This window comes from Echinops telfairi, unplaced genomic scaffold, assembly GCF_000313985.2.
Source record: "Echinops telfairi isolate 266 unplaced genomic scaffold, ASM31398v2 ScPeMD7_7427;HRSCAF=8465, whole genome shotgun sequence".
NCBI classification, from domain to species: Eukaryota; Metazoa; Chordata; class Mammalia; order Afrosoricida; family Tenrecidae; genus Echinops; species Echinops telfairi.
In genome coordinates, this window is record NW_022111327.1 from 3070069 (window position 1) to 3094117 (window position 24049).

At 36.2% G+C, this 24049-nt stretch overlaps 1 protein-coding gene across 1 annotated transcript in view; it reads left to right on the forward strand.

Moving 5' to 3' along the window:
• The window catches only part of TBC1D8B (TBC1 domain family member 8B), a 73650-nt gene that overhangs the window by 13126 nt on the left and 36475 nt on the right, over nucleotides 1-24049 (forward strand). Inside the window, exons 2-8 of the mRNA XM_004710027.3 lie at nucleotides 2013-2123; nucleotides 5187-5305; nucleotides 5822-6047; nucleotides 6740-6980; nucleotides 10046-10253; nucleotides 10929-11096; nucleotides 23120-23269. Of these exons, the coding sequence (XP_004710084.1) occupies nucleotides 2013-2123; nucleotides 5187-5305; nucleotides 5822-6047; nucleotides 6740-6980; nucleotides 10046-10253; nucleotides 10929-11096; nucleotides 23120-23269 (1223 nt within the window). The remainder of the gene's footprint in view (nucleotides 1-2012; nucleotides 2124-5186; nucleotides 5306-5821; nucleotides 6048-6739; nucleotides 6981-10045; nucleotides 10254-10928; nucleotides 11097-23119; nucleotides 23270-24049) is intronic.

A 24049-nucleotide genomic window follows, 5' to 3' on the forward strand; every position in this document is an offset into this window, starting at 1 on the left:
ATTTGATAGATGGAGGCTCAGTAGAGCTTCCTGGGTAGGGAGCAGATATCTTGGGAGGGTAAGTATGTTCCCTTGTGACTTGAAAGCTCTGAGCCAAGATCCGTCTCAAACTTTGCCTTCTGTGTTTGTATACTTTTTTACGCTAATTTAAAGATAGCCCACCCCCCAGAATTTGTGAGTCATTATAATAAATTATTAAATTTAAGAAATATAGAAGGATCTAGGAACCTTGGCGGTGTAGTGGTTAAGCATTAGGCTGCGATCTGCAAGATCAGCAGTTCAAAACCACCAGCCGCTCTGAGGGAGAAAGACAGGGCTTTCTACTCCCATACAGAGTTAAAGTGTCAGAAACCACAGGAACAATTCTACCCTGCCCTATGGGGTCACTATGAGTCAGCATCGACTTCATGGCAGTGAGTGAGAGAATGAGCTAGTACCTGCTGGCCTAGCCCTGGTTAAAAGAGAATGAGAGAGATGTCTAGAACAAGTGGAGTCTTGACAGATCAGAGAAGGAAAACTGAGAATTCAGGAGGACACAGTGGACCTGTAGAGTGGGATTTATTATTCACTGCAGAATTAACATCACAGGTGGATGATCGCATCCTCTCTGGACTGGTTTGCACAGTGCTACCGTGAGCAGAGAGAACTGTGACTGTGCAGCTGGGTTATATCATTTCTATTTCTTAAAAAGAATCTTTAATTCATACCCTAAGCTTGTTTTTCATATCAGGTAGCTTTTTTCCTGTATAATCTGCACACGTCATTGCCAAGAGTCTGTCTTTATACTTTAAAAACCATACCATTGAAACCCTCTGTCCGATCACAAATTGATAGTATGCTGCATTTGTGTCCCCTCCTTTTACTTTTCATCTCTTTCTACATCTATTCTTCCACTTTGATCTATGAACTTACCTACCTTTATCTCTCTCTTTGTTTGATATCCCCCCTCTTCTGGTCATGGGTTGGGCTGTGATCTGCATGGTTGGCAGTTTGAAACCAAGGCTTTTCAGGAGAAAGATGAAGCTTTCTACTACCGGACACAGTTGCAGTTTCAGAAACTCAAAGAAGCAGTTCTACCCTGTCTTATACTCTCGCTATGAATTTGCATCAACTCAATAGCAGTGAGAAACTATACTTACAATTTGAGGAACCCTGGTGGCATAATGGCTTACATGTTGGGCTGCTAACTGCTAGGTCAGCAATTCAAGCCCATCAGCCACTCCAAGGGGGAAAGATGAGCCTGTCTCCTCCTGTAAAGATTTATACCATAGGGGGCAAGCCCTATAGGGTCACTTTGAGTGAATTTGTTTATGCTTGCGGTTCTTTTTTGACCCAAACCAATTCTTTGTCTTTTAAGAGATTGAGTCTCTTTTCAAGAATATTGGTGGTTTATTGATATAATTCCCACCACACGTGTGAGATCTGGGTTTGATTCCCATCGTGCACCTTGGATTACTATGATGTTCAACATGTTTCAGCAGAGCTCCCAGACGAAGTCAGTCTAGGAAGAAAGGATTGATGATCTACTTCCAAAAAATCAGGCACTGAAAACTCTAAGGATCATCCTAGTGCAACCTGCAGCCAATCATGGGGGTGATGCAAGACGAGGCAGTATTTCCTTCCATTAGTTGGCGGACAGATCAATGGCTACTAACAACAATAACATGCTTGCAATAATATCCTACTTTACACATTCCAAGCTACTTATATTCTGTGTACTAGAGTCTACAGTTTTATTTGCTATACCTATAACCTTATGAAACAGGCATATGAGTGCTGCAATTATGTTATAAAATTAGAAAAATTGAAATTGCCTCACTCCTATTAAAAGATGGCATTCTCAATAAGTATTCATGTAAATATACTTCATTCGGATTTTTTTCTTTAGAAAAAATGTAAAGACTCTTTAAATTAAAAAATAACTTGAAATTAATTTATTGGTTTGTCCTCACATGAAGTGATAATGATTTCACTTATCCCTAGTAAAATTATTATTTCAACTATCCTAACAGGACTTCTGGTTGGCACGCTTGATTCAGTCTTAGACTCCACTGCTAAAGTAGCTCCATTTCGCATTCTACACCAGACACCAGATTCTCAAGTTTACTGGTCAATTGCATGTGGTAAGTACAATTTTTCAAACACATAAATCAATTTTAAGTAGAGAGTTTAAGAAACTGAATAGTTAAATTTATTTAATTTAACTTGTGGTTTTGAGATTTCAAAACAAGTTATATGTGCAACTCGACTTTCCAAGAATAGCAAGACATCTACTTGCATATTTAAGGAGGATTACAGATTCTTAGAGTTTAAAACAATCCATTGTTTTTAAATCACTGGGGAACCTAAACTATGTGTTTCAGCGATGTTGATTCAGAGCAGATTTTGGTCAATGCTATTGCTTTATGACTCTTTTCTTCCCCGTCTCTTCCTTCCCCAAAGTGCTGGGGGGAATGGGAGCGTTCCCATGAATGCTATTGTTTTATCCCTAATAGATAATTAAGATGAGGAGAATCTGAAGGTAACTGTGAGCCCAAAATTGAAGAGTTGTTCCTTAAGGACATAGAACCCTGAAAAATTCACCTTTTCTGATCACATTCTTACTTTCTCACAAAAGGGATGATAGCCTTGAAATATGAAGAACTGTGTTGCAGGTAGTATTTCTTATTCATTTCTGCTGGGCTGGTTAATATACTTCTACCTTATATTGAATATAGGTAAGGAATTAAGATGCTTCTTTATATAGCACTTTTTAGAATTCCAATGACAGCTTGTTCCTTTATGATGTCATTACAGTGTGGGTCTAATTAAAGAGCCACAATTCTATACTTTTTGATATAGATGAGTGGTCCTTTTCATTATTTTTCTCTCCTCTGCCTCTCTTCAGATAAAAATATATTTTAAACGCACATGCATTTCTAGGTGGTTTGTATGTATGAACATACCATGTACAATTATTCTTTTTTAATATTTGGCTTGTTGTTGTTTTAATTTGACCTCCACACTTCTTTTCATGTTGCTGGTGAGTCTTTTCTCCTGGCTCTCCTAATTTAAACACCATTACCAAATGAAGATATGACATCTGTTAATATCACTAGAATCGTATACCTCAGCTCTAAATCTGGTTGATAGAAATTATTTAGAGAAAACCATTCCTTCTATTTTTGTTGAAATTAAAGGATGTTATAGAACATATTTCCCCCAAATAAACCTGATACAGAAATACACTAAGTACTTATTGATAAAGCTTTCTCATACCTAACGGGCAAAAATGAAGGCCTTAAAGTTCCCATCACTTTTTATTATGGACCATTAAACAATGTTATTACCCTCGGCATGGTGACTTTAATAAGGTAAAGCAATTTTAATTGAATTATGGGAAATAGTTTTTCGGTGTCAATAACTTATCCCAATATGTCAGTCTCCTTACGTACTAGGAAGTCAAAATATTTTGAATGAGATGTTTGTAATTTACAATGCTGGAAATGGATAGATTTGTGTTCGTATTCAAACCAGAGCAACCCAGAGCTAAATGTAATATTTAATCTGACCCATAGTAATCTACCTAACACTGGTTCACTGGTTCAGTACATCACATCGATTCAACTTTGCTGCAAAATTTCTAAAACCCCCTTTAATAAGATATGTGTAACTCACCAAGGTCTATTAATAATGAAGTGTTATGGATTGAACTGTACTCCCTCACCAAAAAATAAAAAATAAATTGTGAATCCTAACCTCTATGACAGTGGTTATAATCCCATTTTTTTGAATTGTAAATGTGAGATTTATTGTGCTAGCACGTTTTAATGTACATATTGTTACCACAATAAAAGAGGTTACATCAAGTAATAAGACATATACATAAAAATATAAATAATGAACAGTACATTTAAGTACACTTTAATACATCATTATTATATATTGTCTAAACATTTAAGACTGGCAACCTTTAGTTTATAGCAGTTTCTGATTTGAGTTTGTAATAACCTTATGTGTTAGTCTGGGTAGACTAGAGAAACAAATTCATAGACACTCAAATGTATATAAGAAAGAGGTTTACATACAAGAGTAATTAAATATTGAGAAAATATCCCAGCTCAGTCCAGATCAAGTCCGTAAGTTCAATATTAGCTCATATGTCCGATACCAATCTATAAAGTACTCTTTAGACTCACGAAATACATGGAAAGATGCAGAATGCAGGAGGATCACTGGCCAGTGGGTTGGAAGTCTTGTGGATCCAGTGGCGTTGTAAACATCTCAGCACTGACAGGGGTCTCTATGTGGCTTTTCTGGCTCCAGAGGTCTGGTTGCATCAGGGTCGGTCCATGTGACTTCACCAGCTCCCAGGGCGTAGCGCCACGTGTCTTGTCAGTAGAGTGTCCCTCAGGGAGTAAGTAGAGAGAAAGAAGTGTTTCCTGCCTCCAAGGAGGAAAAACAGGAGTTCCCAGAATTCTTTTAATGTATTCTGTTTGGAAGCAGAGATAGGGGGTGAGAGGTACCAAACCACTCACATAAAGATCACTCAGGAGCTGAAGTTCAAAGGGACAAGGACCATCCTCCAGAGCCTGCAGATAAAGAAAGCTGGCACTCTGAATTCAGACTTCCAGTCTTCTAAACTGCGAGAAACTACATGTCTCTGAAGAAGGCCACTCTTTTGTGACATTTCTGTGATAGCAGCACTAGGTAACGGAGAGCATGGGGTCACTCTGAGCAGAGGCTTCACACTTTCTGAAATAGAATGGTCACAGTTGAAATCCACATTTGCATAGTATGCATAGGGTTGTCATGCACATGCTGTTCTCGTTAACAGAGCATTTGAAGGCCAAGGATTGAATCATGCATGTGTATTTCTTGGTATATATACTAGATAATCTCTTAAAAGTTCCTGGTTATTGTAGCTACCAGTTTAGTGGCATCTCATTTTCAGAATTTTTTATCTATTTTCCTGAAACATTTTCTTTTCTCCTTTTTCATTAAATATTTCATTCTTTCTTTTTATAATTTAAAATACTGTTGATACATGCATATAGAAGTAAAGTAAATGAATAAATGTAATACCTTTGTTCATTTATGGCCATCATTTTTGAAAGTGAACAGATATTTTGTTTCTTGTAAATGTTAAGAGCAGTTTTCTTGTGGAGTATACCTTGAGCCTCTAATTCGCCTACATTATTCATCAGGAGCCAACAGAGAAGAAATAACCAAGCATTGGGATTGGTTGGAACAAAATATCATGAAGACCTTATCTGTATTTGATTCAAATGAAGATATTACTAATTTTGTACAAGGAAAGATCAGAGTAAGTGTCATGGATATATTTTGTAAATGGAATACTAAAATATTTGACCCTATTATAGGAAGGTCCAAAAGTTGAATGTAAGAACATTATTTATTGGTACTTTTCAGGACTGGCCAAAGTACACATAGAAATGTCACAACTAGTGCTAATGCAAATTGTCAGTTGGTGGCTTATCTTTGGTGCCCTTGTGAATGTTCTTAGGAGTATTATAATCTCAGTAAACCTTGAATTTGCAGTGTGAATGAACTTAACCCCTAGTTCATTCAAAATAATATATTTAGTGCTATAATTTTGGCAACTCCTTGTGAAGTATTAGAAAAAGCTTAATTATAAAACTGACGAAAATCCTCTGGTCTCTATCCTAAGAGTATTATATGCATCCATATGATAATATGTGTGTGTATCCTTATAGAAATATACACTTGTACCTAATGAACTATTTTAAATTAACTATGTGAAATATATTTTTATTGGTAAGTGGTAATGAGTTTTCAGCAAATGTGTTGTCTCTTATAGGGATTAATTGCTGAAGAGGGAAAGCAGTCTTTTGCAAAAGAAGATGATCCTGAGAAATTTCGAGAAGCCCTTTTGAAATTTGAAAAATGCTTTGGTTTACCAGAGCAGGAGAAATTAGTGACCTATTACTCATGCAGCTATTGGAAAGGACGGGTTCCTTGTCAGGGCTGGCTTTATCTTAGCACCAACTTTCTGAGCTTCTATTCTTTTTTGTTGGGATCAGAAAGTAAGTGGTTCCTATTGTTTACCATGACGTTAGATTTGTTGACTGACCTGTCAATTCTATGGTGGTGTTAAGTTTACATAAAGTAATGGTATTGGATTTAAGAGTAATTGAATTGTACATTTAAAAGTTCACTTCAGAGAATTCTTCTAAGACTGCTTGCTTAGCATAGGAAGCATTAGAGAGAGTGCCTTGAGTATTACAGGAAGTGAATGACTTTTAAAGGATGATAGTTGCTGCTCTCTGCCCCTTGTTCCCAACTACCTACATGTTTCTGTCCTTATTTTAAACATAGAGTCTAAACATAATAATCATAGTACTATTGTGGTCCACATATAATTTTATAACCAAAATGAAGAACCAAGTAATATGATTCATAGTGCACATGCAGCTTTTAGTCAGTGGTTATTCAAAAGGTAATTTTTTCCCCTGCAATCACATAAAGAAACAGATTTAAATATCAAATTAGAATAGTTTAAAATTTTTCTTTTTAATCATTTCTTGAAATTACCCATTACTATATGTTCATGGCGGTGCGTCAAATTTTTGACAAAATTTTATTTCCAAGGTATTTCAGCCATTTGTAGTTTTTTTTTCCCTTCAGATAGTTAACGTTGGTCCCGAAAGACCTGATTAATAAGCATGTATAAATACTGAGAAACTTAATCATACCTTCTTATAACTCTTATTTGCAGTAAAACTTGTTATATCCTGGGATGCTGTCTCAAAACTTGAAAAAACTTCCACTGTCATACTGACAGAGAGTATTCATGTATGTTCACAAAGGGAGGATCACTACTTTTCAATGTTTTTACACATTAACCAAACATACCTTCTGATGGAACAGTTGGCAAACTACGCTATAAAGAGACTTTTTGATAAGGAAACATTTGATAATGACCCAATTCTTGATGATCCTCAGCAAATCACAAAAAGGTATCAAAGCTTAATTAATACTTTTTATAGCGATCATAAGACTGATGGTCTTGATTATCATTACAAGTTAACTGTTCTTTGTCATAGTTTCTCTTTGGAGCCAATCATCAATCTGTGTTTCACTGTGTGTGCTTATTCATAATGTATTTCATAAATAATTTGCTTTCCATGAAATTTAATCCTAAGAAATAGTAGAGGTTAGGTTGGAAAATTATTTCTGGAGATTCAGATAGTATTTGTGCTTAGAAATATAAGGTGTGTGTGTGTGTGTGTGTGTGTTTGATATATCTAAATGTCTCTCAGTTTCAGGTCTGAAATTGTTAAAGAAAATTTGTTCTTTTAAAAAATAATTCACCTATTGTGCATTTTTTTATGAATAGACAAGTTAATGGAATGAGTGGAACATGGGCTTTCGAATGAGTAGAGCAACCCCTAGACAGCTATGATATCTCAGTTTCTCATATGACATATCTGCCTCATAGAACAGTTGTGAGCAATGAGTAATAGAATATGTGTGAAAGTTCTTGTACAATATGAAGCAGTGAATAAGTGTTTAATCATCACTAGGTCCTGCATTGGAAATATCATCTGATAGCAGTCTGTCACTGTATTTAGTTTGTGGAAATGAACCAGAGCCCTTTCAGCTTATCATCCTTCAGAACAGTTGACTGAAATAAGCATGCCAAAGAGGAGGGAAGCAGAAGAGATTCCCAAAATAGCTAGGAAAATCAGCTTTTGTCAAAGAGAATAACAATGTAGATGGTATGAGAAAGTATAAGAGGAACTGCAGCTACAGGCAAATAGTCAGGCAAATAGACCCGAAACAAGTGATCTGGAGGGTTGTGTGATTATTACATACCCCTAATTGGGTACAGTTGTTCCTCTTGCCTGTTCTGAAACCATTCCTAAAATCTATATATGTATTTCTTTGTGAGTCAGCCTGTTTTTCTGGAAATTAGATCAGCAAGGTGAATTTTTTACACTTCATTACCAAAATTATGTTCCAGTGTGCCTGATTTATAAATAGAATTCTGTAAGGATTCAGAATCCTGTTTTTACACAGCTCAGAAGGCATAGAAGAATAACACATGGAAGCGGGGAACCCAGAGAGTAAGGGGCAAGAGTGTTGTTACTTTGAGGGGATTGCAAATAATGTTACAAATCAAAATGTGTATAAATTATTGAACAGAAAACTAATATGCTCTACGAACTTTCACTGAAATCACAATTTTTTACAAAGTCATAAATATGTCTCTAATACAGAATTTCAGAATACTAGCCTCCACAACATGACAGAGGTTAGGAGTGGGAAGAATTGGGGCCGGTGGATGAAGGTTAGAAATGTTGCCCAATGAGAATGTTCCTCAACTAAAAGCTAAAAGGCTAGGATTTTTATTCTTGGTTCTGTTAAATGAACTTGTGATAAATCTCATCCTTATTCTGTGGTTTAATTTTCCAACTGCCAAGAGGATATTTAAAATTACGTATTGTCACCCCCATTCTCCAACATCCCTCAAACACACTGGATTCATTTCACCAAATTTTTCTTTTTTCATTCATGCCACATTTCTTCATTCACAAGTAGAGCGCGTACTAAGTACCAAGTGTTATTCTAGGTGTTGGGATCACAAATGTTAGTCAGACAGACATCAGTCCACCCCATGATGAAGGTTATATTCCAGTGAAGAGTGGTTCAGATACACAATACTTTGGGATGAACGTTTTGTCTGTACCACTATTTTAACAATATTTTGCCAAAGTGGGGAAAAAATCCTGCTTTCAGTGTATTCTAGTTGGGCAGTTGTTTGTTTCTCGATTGGCCACCATAAGCATACTATTAGAGTTTTTCTCAGCTATTATATATAGTTCCACTTTGAAAAATCCTCTAAAAAGCCATTTATCAATTAATTATTCACCATTAAGTCTGTATTTAAATTAAGTATAATAAATCCTTAGGAATCCTGGTGACGTCGTGGGTTACTCACAGCAAGGACAGCAGTTCGAGCACATCAGCTGTTCCGCAGGAGAAAGATGAGGCTTTCTAATCCCATAAAAGTTAGAGTTGGGGAAACCCACCAGGGCAGTTCTTCTCTGTCCTACAGAGTCGCTGAGTCGGAATGGACTCGATGGCAGTGAGTTTGCGAGTGTTTTAAAACCGTAAACTCATCATTCTCTCTGTATTTTTAAGCAAAACTATTGAAAATGATTTATAAAAATCTTAAGTTTTTTAAAAAATTGTAGATTATTTTTTCTAGTATTACAAAGAATAATGACTTACTGAGACTTGGTCTCCAAATGGCTTTTTTTTCTAAAGTGGAATATCTTTATAGCTGTTTCTATGAGAATATACTATTTATATAATCCAAACAGTGCCCAAAACAAAGTAGTGTTATTGAGTCAATTCCAATAGTGACCTATTGGATCAGAACTTGTGTAATCTACTTACCTCCTCAGATGGCATTGCTGCTCAGCACATGTGTATAGTACCCCTAAAAAACTGTACTGTCAAACGATTGCTTTTTTTTTTTCATTTTTACATTTATGTGCAAGTCAGCAAACATCACCTACATTTATTAACACGTATTTTGGATTTTTTTGAAGCTTTCATAAAGGCTTATTTCACTTCATTTTAATAGTTAGTCTCTTTGGGGGGACATTCTTCTATTCAAAACATGGAAGCCATATACTTTCATTATTTGATTTTGTTGGGATTGAGACATTTTCTTGATTTTCTGATAACCAGATATGAAAATTGTTGTCTACCAAGATAATAATATCACAAAAAGCCTCCCAGAGAATCACCCTGTAGCAGATGGTTTTAGTATCTGCGTTATCTCCAGCTAGTGTGCCTTTTAATATACTAACAGAATGTACCTGGAAAGAAGAACCAACAAAATGAGTTAGTTAGGAACTGGTGTGTTTCTTCCATTTTATAATTTGGTGGAGAGCATAACAATCAATGTTTAATCTATGTGGTGTGCAATAAATCTAGTTAAATCGGTATAGGCATGTGTACACTTTAGTATTGATCACTTGACCCCTCCCCCTGGCTCTTTTTTCTACAGAGGTCTGGAAAATCGAGCACACAGTGAGCAATTTAATGCTTATTTTAGGCTGCCCAAAGAGGAGACTTTGCAAGAAGTGCATGAATGTTTCTTATGGATACCATTTAGCCACTTCAATACTCATGGGAAAATGTGCATTTCCGAAAACTACATCTGCTTTGCTAGCCAGGATGGAACTCTATGTAGTGTAATCATTCCATTACGAGAGGTAATGTAAATTTGGTTCCATATCAGCTTTTGGTGTAAAAATGTTTCTGCTACACAGAGCAAAGTGACCTTTAATTCTGTCAGTTGCTAAAACTCAATGTGCATAAATTTTTTTTGCAATTTGCATGTAAAAATTTTTAAGTTCGATACTTTTAAGAGGACTAACTGCTGAGATGTTCATATGAAAATGAAAGTTGAACAATAATTAAGTGGGTTGAACAGCAAAATAAGTGGATAGGATGACAAAATGGAGTGTGATTCCTCAGGCATTTATGACATGAATACCAAAACTTAGATGGTCACATCTGATGGTCAAAAAGACTAGAATCAGTAACTTTCAGGGAGGTCAGAAAGAAATTGTGAATGTGGTCACTCTGTTTTTTCCCCAGCTGTACTTCAAAAAATTAGTGTAAAATATAAAAGCCCCGTCATTTTTTTCCATGAACATTTTGACAGAACACATGATTATGATTTGTGAAAGCTACATGTTCATGAAGCTTTCCATTGAGAAGTTACCTCTACCAGTGGTGTGTTATCCAAAGCCTGTTTCTTAATAAAACATACTCCAGGTTAAAACTTTTAGCCACAAAACACTAGGTCAAAGCACATGTTGTTTAAAGGAATCAGCAATAAGGGGACATTGTGGCTCATTGCTTTATATGTTTTTCACCCTCAGGTCTTAGCTATAGATAAGACAAATGAATCCAGCAAATCTGTCATTATTAGCATTAAAGGAAAAACTGCTTATCGATTCACTGAAGTTAATGACTTTGAGCAACTGGTAACAAAACTCAGACTCAAGTGTGGGGCAGCTTCAACTCCATGTCATGATATTGGAGCAGAGGTAATTCTTTTCTTCCTTCCTTTCTTTTTTGAAAAGCATGAACATCTATCTTCAATTGACATTTTGACAATTTGCACATAAGTAGCACAGGTAAACCAGTACGTAAACTTGAGATAGTTTATTCTAGCAAAATCAAAAGCCAATAACTTGGGTCAGTTTTAACTTTGAATAGAGTAGAAAAATGAGGCCACTGCTGATTGTGGCCTCACCATTCACATGCAAGAGGCCTAGAAGGAAAATCAGACCTTAACAAAGCAGAGCATCTCAAACCACTGCACATCGTTGTGAATATCATCAGAGAAGCAAACTCAAAAGTAAAAGATGAGAACAAATGGTGGTTACGAATAGAAAGTATCTATCTGGTGTCAATGTCAGGGGAGTGATGCTTTGGTTTCCCTGCGATTTTAAAACTACACCTGATATGGGTACAGATAAGAGGGGAAACACAGGGAATCCAAGACAGACAAATCCCTCAGGACCAATAATGAGAGTGGCAATACCAGGAGAGTAAAGGGAAGGTGGGAGGGGAAAGGGGGAACCTGATCACAATGATCTACATATAACCCCCTCCCAGGGATGGACAAGAGAAAAGTGGGTACGAGGAGACATAGGTCAGTGTAAGACATGAAAAAATATTAATTTATAAATTATCAAGGTCGTGAGGGAGGGTGGGAGGGAAACAAAATGAGCTGATACCAAGGGCTCAAGTAGAAAGAAAATGTTTCAAAAATGATGATGGCAATAAATGTGCTTGACATGATGGATGGATGGATTGTGATAAGAGCTGTATGAGCCCCCAATAAAATGATTTTTAAAAAAGAAACTAGAACTAAAAAATAAAACAAGTTTTCTAAAAAATAAAACAAAATGAAAAAAACAAAACAAACTGCACCCGTCACACCCTGATACATATAAATAAATCTGTCCATCTTGCTACTTAACCAATCAGTAAGGTTCTCAGGTTTCCCTGGATTCTCCTTAATTTGTCCTATTCTGCAGAGGTTGACATTGTCATGAACAAAATGCTGACTCTATAAAATGGATTGGGGAGAGAAGTATCACTGTTTAAGGGGGAGAGGAAGAGAGAAGCATGGTGGCGAACAGAGTCAATAATAGGATTTTTATTTCCCTGACTTTGGTTACACCACATAATCACAATGTGGCAGAACAAGAATAAAGCTGTCTTATTTAGCCCGAATGGTAAAAACAGTTGGCTCATCTCTTTCTCCCTGGTTGTTATGTAGTCCTCAACTTCGGTCAAGGGCCGAACATGGGTGTGCTTTTTTTGAGGTTATTGAGTATTAAACAAATTCTCAGAGAAAAAATTTTTGCAGGGGGGTGGAGTAGGGAGGGAACAGAAGTAATTATTTAGCTATTGAATTATTTAGGGACAAAAAGACTTGTTTAGTATGGTTCATTCTTTCGATAAGAATTCATAGGATCTTTTTAAAAAGCAAATTTATTGGCATATATTTCCCATATCCTATAATCCAATAGTTCAACCATATTAATAAGAGTTATACAATCATCTCTAAAATCAGTTTTAGAACATTAACTTCTTTCTTGTACTCATTGTCAGCAGTTCCTCATTTCCCCGCAACCTCTCCTGCCATACGCCCCTATGTACAAGAGAACAGAACACTGCCCCATCCTCACAATTGTTGTTATGCTTGCGCCTGTTGTTGCAGCCACTCTGTCCGTCCACCTCATTGAGAGTTTTCCTCTTTTTTGCTGCCCTTCTCCTCTATCAAGCGTGATATCCTTCTCCAGGAACTGATCTGTCCTGATAATATGTCTACAGTATGTAAGGCGAAGTCTCGCAACCTTACTTCTAAGGAGCAGTCTAGCCATACTTATTCCAAAACAGATTTGTTTGTCCTTTTGTCATTCCATGGTATTTTCAGTACTCAAATGCATCAATTCTTCTTTGGTCTTCCTTATTCAATGTCCAATTTTCACTTGGATATGAGGTGATTGAACATTTCATGGCTTGGGTCAGGCACACCTTAATCCTCAAAGTAACATCTTACTTTTCAACACTCTAAAGAGGTCTTATGTAGCGGATATACCCAGTGCAACACATTGTTTGATCTCTTGATAGCTGCTTCCGTGAGCATTGATTGTGGAGGCAAACGACAAAATCCATGACCATTACAATCTTTTCTATATTTGTCATAATAAATGACATCACTTACTCACTGCCATTGAGTCGATTCTGACTCATAGCAACCATATAGGACAGGGTTGGACTGCTCCTGTGGGTTTCCAAGACTGTAACTCTTTACAGGAATAGAAATCCTCTTTCTCCCCCAGAGAAGCTGGTGATTTAGAATTGCTGACTTCGTGGTTAGCAGCCCAACTAACTACTGTCACTAGGGCTCCTCCTTACTCATTAGGGAAATGCAAATCAAAACATCAATGAGATACCATTTCACTCCCCAAATAACTAGATTTGAGCTTAGTTTTTGGTTTGAGTGTGACTAGTGAAAAGGGCAGACAATAACAAATATTGATAAAAATGCTGAGATACTGCCGGTGGGAATGTAAAATAGTGTAGCCACTTTAAGAAACAGTTTAGTCATTTTTGAATCATTAAATATAGAGTTACCATATGACCCAGCTTTCCACTCCTAAATATCTTCTCAAGAGAACAAAAAAAACACATGCCCTCATAAATACTTGTACTTCGCTGCATTATGTATAATTGCCCCAAACAGTAACAACTCCAGTATCTTTCAATTGCTAGAATGGAAAGGGTGGGGAATGGGGAATGATTGCCAATTATTTATTTTGGAGGTGATAAGAAGATCCTTAGATTGTGGTGATCGTTGCACAAATCTGTAAATTGCTAAAATCATTGAATTGTACTCTTCAAATGCATGTATATTCTGGCTTATTTATAGATCAATAACTGAACCCACAAACAAACCGCTGCCATCCATGGGACAGGAGAAGTGCTCCGTAGGGTTTCAGAGACTGTAAATCTTTATAAGAGCAGATGGCCTCATCTTTCTCCCTCCAGGAGTCCTTATTGGATTTGAACCACTGATCTTGTGGTTAGTAACCCCACACCTAACCCACTATACCACCAGGGCTCCTATAGTTCAATAAAAATGTCACAAATAAATGTTTGTGGAAAACTCAACATTTTTAGCTTAAAGACTGGCATACATAAGGTCTATCTACAGTTAAGTTTTACTGAAGGTCCACAGGAAAACCGTGAAATCAATGATTTGGAACCTTAGTTCCCCTCCCCCAAATGGAATCTTGCCATAGATAGGGAAAATATATGCATTGCTACTGAGAATGAAAAATTACTCTTAATTAGTTAGTTCCTTTTGATCTTAAGAGTTTCAAATCGAGTGAGCAAGTTTAAGTGTTCCCTAGGTGCCAGACATTATGCTAGTTGCTTTCACATCCATTATATTGTTAATTCCATAATTACCCTGTGATAGAAATGTTATTCACACTTTACATACCAGAAAACCAAGACTCAAAGAAAGTAATTTACAGGAAGAGATAGGTAAAAAAATGACAATATATTGATTAGGTTTCAGCTTTCTCGGTGACAATCAAATAATAACCGTACCTCCTTAAATTGCCAAATCTATTTATCAGTACATTTGATAATCTCCTGGGTTACGTTTATGAAAACTAATATCATCTGTTCTGTGGAAATGATATTACTTTAACTCTCAATATAATCTTAATCAGATAGCACCTTACTTCCATCCTACATTCTAGTAATAGTTTTGACAATTGGCAGTATGGGATAAGAAGAAAAACCACTAGAATGAAAACTAAGAGACCAAATTCTAGACACAGCTATCATTAAGAATCTCTGAATATGGATAAATTGCTTAATCTCTATGGATCATTTACCTCATTTGTAAATTGCAAGGCTGAAGTAACATAATGCTTTTTGACTCTGTACTTTTCCAGATATTCTCTCTTGATATATCTTGATTCTCAACTGTGTCTCAAAACGCTTAGGTTTCCCAGTTCCAGAATTATTCTTGATCTTTAAGGCCAGTAGAAAAACTTGGTCTACCATTGTGATGTTTCATTTGTAAATACTTAATTTGTCATGGTTTATTTACTAGCCTTATTCTAGCTCCCAAATCTAGGTCTTCAGTTCAGGCCTCTGTCCTAAGGTTCCAGATATTTAACATCCCTGGTGGCACAGTGGATTAAGGATTGGGTTTCTAATTGCAAGGTTGGTGGTCTGATTTGTGGGGGGCGGGGGGGCAGGGGGAGGCAGTTCAACTCTGCCCCATAAGGTTATTATGAGTCAGAATCTACTCAACAGCAGTAAGTTTGTCTTTGGGTGGGGGAGTTGGCTATAAATATCTACTTATATGTCCCATATGTACTTTTAGCTTCAACATTCCTAAAAATGAAGTCATTCTTCCTCCTGTATTCTCTAAACTGATTAATGCTATCAACATCCAGGTAGATGGATATTACTATCTATATAGTCACGCAGATTTTGTTGTCATCTTAGAGTCCTCTCCTCATTCACTCTTAATAGTCACTATATTTATTGTTTGGTGCCATTGAGCCAGTTCTGACTCTAAAGAGACCCTATATACAAAAGAAAAAAATACTGTCTGGTTCTGTATCATCATAACAATCATTGCTATGTTTGAGCCCATTGTTGTAGCCACTGTGTTGATCCATCTTGTTGAGGGTCTCCTTCTTTTTCATTGACCAGGCATGATGACCTCCTTCTGGAACTGATCCTTCCTAATAACATTTCCAGAGTACATGAGACCAAGTATCACCATCTTTGCTTCCAAGAAACATTCTAATTGTACTTCTTCCAATGCAGATTTGTTCATTCTTCAGGTAGTCCATAGTATATTTAATATTCTTCACCAACACAATCAAACGCATAAAATTTTTTTTAAAGCTTTTCCATTTGTCCCCACCATCATTAGATGTGTCTAGACATACATCCTTAACAAGTTCTTAGCGGATCAATTTTGCCCCCATCCAATTCTAGAACATTATTTCTAAAACACTTCACTCATTGTCATCCTGTGGTATGGAAACAGTGTTCAAGAAATCAAAAGACATAGTACATTGGGCCACACAATCTGCTACACAATACCTCTTTAAAATGTTGATGAGCAAAGATGTCATTTTAAGGACTAAGTGTACTTGACCCAAGCCACGTGAAAAATGGACAAGGAGTAAGGAATGCTAGAGAAGAACTGATGCATTTGAATTATGGTGTTTACAAAGAATATTGAAAATCTCATGACCTTTTCCTTTATTGTCTTTCTTTCCCATTGTGAGCTTTTATTTGTCTTGATAATTCTAGAGAAGTACCTGGAATACAATTTTGGTAGATACTCAGTAAATGTTTGAATTCTCTTGAATAAATAAGAGTTGATTTTTAAAAATCATTTTATTGGGGCTCGTACAACTCTTATCACAATCCATATAGACATCCAAAAGTTGATTTTCTATAGTTATATATAGTCAGCAATGCTCAATGGAAGCAGCAATAGGGGAATCAAAAGATATATACCTCCTCCTCACTTATGAACTATGTGGTTATTTGACACTTATGACAATAGTTAAAAAATCTATTATGTGAATTAACATACATCTGGCAGTAAAAAAATGCTGAGGTATGAAGTATATGTGAACTTAGCTGGCAGTAATTCTTAGTGATTTGCCAGTTGTGTCATATTACTTGGCAGTTATGTAATGATGTAGTAATCTTCCATTTTGTGATTTGGTATAGTCATTCTTCATTTTCATAGAATGCTGATTTTTACATAATGGCCAAGTGTGTGGAACCTAACCATGTTGATAAGTGAAGAGTGGGTGTATGCATCCACAAATCTGCTGCAAAGTTCAAAATAGGAAGAATGTCATCTTGAGCGTAAGGGTGTACTTGACTCAAGCTAAAAGATTCCTGGTGGCACAGTAGATTTTGGATTGAAATGCTAACTGAAAGGCTGGCTGGTGGTTCAAACCCACCAGCCACTGCATGATTTTTTTTTCTTTTACTTTCAACTTATTTATATCTTTCCATCTAATACTTATCACTTGTAAACAACACACAGCTAAATTGTGTTTGGTTGTTTATTTATTCACTCTGACAACCTCTTCCTTTTGAGATTTTAATCCATTTACATTTAGTGTAATCACTGGTAAGTTAGAATTTATACCTTCCATTTTTCTAATATGTTATGACTTTTTTTCAAGCACATACATATACACACATATAGTTGTTTTGTTTTCTTGTTTAATGCATATATTCTAGTGTACCTTTTAAGTCTTACATGTTTGCTTCCTTGTTTTACTATATGCTTAATAAATTAATTCTATATATAATCTTTCTAATACCTATTGTTTTCTGTGTTGTTTTGATAATTACAATTTTAATCTGCATGAGATAATATTGTGGTTTTGAATTACATCTCACTAATGGGTAACAATGTTGAGCAATGTTTTAGGTGTTTGATGTCCATCTGCATATCTTTGGTGAAATGTCTGTTCAAATTCTCTGCCCATTTTTCTTGATTGGGTTTTTCTTGTTGTTAGGTAGTAGAAATTTTAGAAATATGTTGGATAATAGACTCTTATCAGATATATATTTTTCAGAAATTTCTTTGCTACTCTGTAGGTTGTTGCTTTACTCTTTTTTCATATTTGTTTTGTTGATAAAGGCTTTTAACAAACAAAAGTATTTAAGTATTTAATTTTTATGAGGTCCCACCTATTTTGGTTTTCCTTGCTCTTTTTTTTTTTTGGTTAAATCTGATCATTCATCATTCAAACTAGGACCCATAGCTTTGCCCAAATGTTTTGTTCTAAGAATTTTATGGTTTTAGTGTTCACTATTTAGGTTCTTGATTCATTTTATATTGATTTTTGTGTATAGTCGGAGATGTAAATTGTTTCAGATTTTTGCATGAGGAAATACAATTTTTCCAGCAATTCTTCCTTCCCCCATTGAATGGACCTATTGTCCTTGTCCAAAAAATCAATTTACCATATACAAGGGGGTACCCAGAAAAAAACTGGGATTTTTTTTTGCAAAGCTATGTATTTAAATTTTTTTACAAAACAACCTTATCACCTTCAAAGTACTCTCTACGACACTTAATACATATGTCAAGTCTGCGATTCCATTCTTGGAAACATTTTTCAAACTCATCTGTTTGCATGGCTGACAGTACCACCCTCGTTTTTGTTTTTTTTCACCTCGTCTAAGTTGTCAAATTGCCATCCCTTCATGTTCCTCTGCATTCGTGGAAACAAAAAGAATTCACACGTAGAGAGGTCAGGTGAGTAAGGTGCATGGGGCAAGATAGACATGCTATTTTTTGCTAAAAACTGGTGCACTGAGATGGCTACATGAGCAGATGCATTGTCATTGTGGCAAAACCAGTCTCCCATCTGCCACAAATCAGACCTTTTTTGTCACACATTGTTATGCTATCTTTTTAGAACCTTTAAATAGAAACCTTGATTAACAAACAGTCTGTAACCTGGTGGTATGAACCTCAAATGTATTATCCCCCCTCACTTAAAAAAGTGAGCATCATTTTTTGGGGGGTACTCCCTCATATATACAGATTGATTTCTGGACTCAGTGAAGTGCTTGGTTGTGAACTGAAAACTCGGCAGTTCATATTCATCCATCCAGTGACTCAGCAGGAGAAAAAAACTGGTGATTTGTTTTCATTAAGAGTGCAATCAAGAAAACTATAGGGAAGTTGAATTCTGTCACATGGTGTTAACATGAGTTAGAATTTACTTGAAGGCATCCAGCAACAACCTATGTCTGTTTTAACTATTCCTTCGTTTTTAAGGATAATTTTGCTGGATGTAAGATTCTTGGTTGACTCTCTTTCTTTCAATATTTTAATATGTTCACTGACTGATATCTGTAGAGAAGACAACTATTGATTTTATTGAGAATTACTGGTACATGGTAAGTTGCTTTTTCATACTGCTTTCAAAGTATTCCAGAATAGCTGTTTTTCTTTGACATTTTTTCTGATTATGATTTGTTTTGGTACACATCTCTGAGTTTATTCCACTTGGAGTTTGTTGAACTTCTTGGTTATATAGCTTAATATTTTCCATGAAATTCGGGGAGTTTTTTACTATTAATTTGCATATATTCTTCGGGCTCTTTTCTCTCTGTTTAACCTGCTTGAACTCCCATCATGTATACACTTGATGGTTTTCCACTTGTATTTGTAAATTTTGTTTATCATCCTTTTTATTTTCTATAACTCAAACTCGGTAATCTTTATCGACCTAACTTCAACATTGTTGATTCTTTTATTTGCCAGTTCAGATCTGCTATTTGAACCACTTAGTGAATTTTCATTTCAGTTATATTTTTCACTTCCAGGATTTAAAAATACTTTAATACCTATATTTAAAAATGCATAATATAATATATTATTTTAAATTTTAAGCTTTTTACTGTGAATTAAGTGAAGGTTTACATAGCAGATAATCCATTTTATACTCAAAATTCATGCACATTTATTTCAACTCACCTATTGCAAACCCTTTAATATACCCCCTTTTTTTTGCCACTTCTTATTCTGGAATTCTGATCCGATGTAAATATTCTTGATAGTGTCCAAATCATTCTTAGACTTCCTCACCTTTTTTTTCTCATATAAAGTGGTGTTAATTGATTTTTCCTTTAATTCACCAACTCAATCTTTGTTTGATTAAACTTTACTCCTTCCAATGTGTTCCCTACATCTGAAATTTTTATATTAATCTTCTGGATTTTTACTACCTATTTTTGTATATTTTTAAAATTGTCTGTTTACTTTGCCATTTTGTCCTGTATTGGTTTCCTGAATTCTTCCGTTTCTTTGATTTTATTTGTGGTTTCCTTGATCTCCTGGAGGGCCCTATATGTAAGTCTTGAATTCCTTGTCAGGTGGTTCTGTGGTGTTCTATTTTGGCCACTTTCTTGACATCTTGTCCTATTTTGTTCTTTGATTTGAAGTTGTCTGTTGCTTACAAGACTTTATATTTACTAGATTATATGTTGAGTGTTTTTACTCTGATTTTTGTTTTGTTTTAATATATATAGGCAAGTAGGGTGAGTGACTACTCTGGTTATCTAGCTTGGCATCCCTGGCACACTTTCTCTAGGTGGGGTAATTAGTGAGAGTATGGCCATGGGTCTCTTTTTGTTGGTCGTATAGAGCAGCTTCAGGTAAGCTAAGCAGAGGTTATCCACAATCTGTCATTGATCAATTGGGTCATGAGTGGTGGCTGGTACTTTTCCAATAGGTGAGGTAGTAGGAGGCAGATGTGATATGTGGCTGAGTAATGGGGACACAGTGTCCACATTCTACTTTGCTTCTTCACTCTGGATTTGTTTACACGGTGTCTCTTTGGGGATTCTGTGAAATTAATTTCTTCTCACTCCTGTATGTTGATGGTCTCAGAGCAGTCATACTGTGCTGGATCTCTGCATCATCTCTCTGTAATCATTGTTTTTGTCCTGTTGCTTTTCCCAGTTAGTGTTTAATCTAATTCTTTATCCTTTCATTGGGTGCTGAAAATCCCGACTACCATTTTTATCTGTTTCACCTGGGTTCTTGGTTCTTTGTTGTGGAGAGACCAGGAAAAGTTTTTCACCAGTATGCCATCTTGTCCCTCCTTGATGATAACATATGAGTAGACTTTTTAAAGTTTGTGGAAATTTTCATTGTCCTTTATCCCATTTATCCACAATAACATTGAAACCCCCTCTGATGTGCAACCAATCAACACAGAACTAGTGGAATTGCCCCCACAGAGTATCAGTGCATGTTCTGCACAACTTCCTCTTCGTCCCCTGGGCCCTTCCTTAGGGATTACACCCATTCACAGAACCACACTTGGAAGCAGTGTCCTTATATCCACAGACTACTGAACTGTCTTTTCTTAATTTTCTTAAAACACAGTTTCCTTTAGTTCCTGAATATATAATAATTGCTTCACAATATTGATCTGTGAAGACCGACATGTGGGCCCTGCAGTGACACTTTCTGTTGTTTGCCCTTCTGTGTACAGAACAGTCCCTGGGTTACAAATGTACAACTTATAGACAACTCATGCTCGCCCTTTATGTATGTAATGTTATGCAAATTTGCTCTCATTTTGAAAAGATTGAATCAACTCCTGTGTGCAAAAATTCTGTATCATAATCATCTTCACTTGATACACTTCACTTGGTATCATTGGAAATACTTCAAATATTTTATTGTACTAAAGTTTAAGACTAAATTAGAAGTATATGTACCTAATCCGACTCACCTACAAATTCCATTTAAAGACTCAGTGGGGAATGAATTTGTTGGTAACATTCGTATACTGCCTATACTTCAATCTTTAGTGGTATGCTGACTTTTAAAAAAACTGGGCATTATGATCAATGTACAATCAAATCTCTCCCCTAGAATTTGGTGATGGTGGTGGTGGTTTTCTTATTTATATTTATATGTTTAGCAACTTTCCTGGACTTACTCTTATATATTCTCTATCCCTGAAGTATGCAGCTACTGAGTTCTCTGATAGTTTCTTCTTTTTAAAGTATTATTTTTATTTTTAAGCCTGGTTTCATTTGGGGTCACCCTTGAGATCAGTATACTGTACTGGTCAGCCACTAGAAGATTCCTCTTACATTTCTTGAGCTAATAAGTCATCCATTTTTGCCAAGATAATCTTTGTGTGAAAGCATACCTTCAACAATTCTAAAATTGGCAATTTACATATCAGCTTAGCTTTCACTTCTTGGTTTCCCAGAGACTCAAAATTAGCCAGAGTTGAGTGACTTTCGGCCTTTTTGAGCCTCTGCACATCTCCACACATGCATGCGTACTTCTTGAACCCTAAAATGAGCCCTAAGTTATATCAAATTCTCCCATTTTAGCCATTTTTGTCCCAACTAAAATCATACTGGTAAGCAGCTATAATGTTGCCAGGGGGTTGCTGTTATTTTTGGTAATATCCTGGGGATAGGGCTGTTTTTCACTGAGCTGAACTATATCAAATTACATGATGGCGACACTCTGGGAATGAAAATTTTCTGAGAATTTCCAGCTTGGACCAAAAACTTTTCTTGAATGCTCTGGGGATGGGCTTGTTAGGGAACTTCAAACAGATCACCACTCTCAGTTGGCGGTGATTCTGCTGGTTTTCCAGGACTACCATGCCTCTGAACTGGGGAGGTAGAGGAACTAGGAATCACCTCAAGTTAACATGCCAGAGTACCCTTTACAGAAGGTGAATTTTCTCATGAACAGATACTTTTCAATTTTTTCACTGCCTTGGATTAATTTCCAGCATTCTGAAATTGGTTTCCTTCTGTTTTTAATGTTTTGCTTTTGTGTGTGTGTGGGGGGGGGGGTGTCGTAGGAGGTTTACTGAATTTCTGACTTTTTCAGCCTATTGATATATCTTACTTTTATGGTAAAACAAAGTCTTTGGAAGAAACTTATGGCTTATCCATTAAAAGAAATAGTGTGAAGTTTAGTTCCAGGGCTGTCGCCCATGGGGAATTAGCAAGATGTGTTGTTTGTTAGGATCCAGGGATAAGCCTAGCTCACACACAGCAGCAGCAAAGAGTTAAGCCAGCATTTTATTAAAGTGGAGAGTCACTTCAAAAGAAATGAAGTGAGTGCCCCTCATGAGTAGAGAAGGACACCTTAAACATAGACAAGATACACTTCTGAGAGTGAAGCAGATCCCCCACATGAGGTGAGAAGGGACGTTCAGTGGAACAGGTCTAGTTTTCCTAAAGCATTTTCAAGTAAAAGGGGTTTTCCATTCTGCAGATGATCAAGCAACCTTCTAATTAGTTCGTCCTTGGGTCTCATACATGGGTTCCCAAGTTAGTTCTCTCAGAGTCTTTGTTCATTCCTTTAGCAGGCAGGACAGACGCCCCTGCTCTGTTCCTGTCAACTGGAATTGTTTTCTTCTTGTGAACATTTTTAACACTCACTGGGGACAATTACATTGTGATTCTTTTTCAGGTTGCTCTTAGTTCTGATTCTACAGGCCCTTCAGATAACCTTGAGGAACAATCTGTGACATCTCAGAAAGAATGCAGTAAAACCGTGAACACTGAAGCCTTAATGAGGGTATTTCACCCTCAAAATCTGGAAACTCTTAATTCTAAAATGGTAAGAAAACAAAATGTGGAACATATTTAAATCTATAGGCCATAGCCGGGGTAGAAAGGGGGAATTGATGACAAGGATCTACGACCTCCTCTGTGGAGGTCGGTAACAGAAAAGTAGGTGAAGGGAGATGTTGGACAGTGTAAGACATGACAAAATAATAATAACTTGTAAATTATCAAGGGTTCATGAGGGAGAGGGGAGTGGGGAGGTAGGGGGAAAATGGGGAGCTGATGCCAAGGTCTCAAGTGGAAAGCAGATGTTTTGAGAATGAGGATGGCAACAAATGTGCAAATGTGCTTGACACAATGGATGGATGTATGGTTTGTAATGAGCTTTATTCGAGCCCCCAATAAAAATGATTTAAAAAATGTAGAGCAGACTGGGAAGTACTATGACTGAACATTCTTTTGGGGCTTGAAATGATACACTATGTGACTTATTTGATTCTGTTTTACACAAAGATGATTACAAGGAATGAAGATAAAAGATAAAAGTTGGAGGCAGAGTTTTAGTTGCATAAAACTGTAATAGTCTATTGTGGAATCAGGGTGAGTTAAGGAAAATGATGGTTCAAAGCTGTACTTCCGAAATTTAATGGTTTTCCCATTTATGTATAAGTCTAACTTAAAATAGTAAATTAAAGGTATGATGTTCATATGGGTTTGAAAGTTTTTGTCACGATAAGTGTCTAGTGTTTGACTATGTGTATACTGACCTTGACTCTATAGGTATGTATGTTCTTGATATCCATAGATCTGTTCTATCATGTTGAAGAAAGTG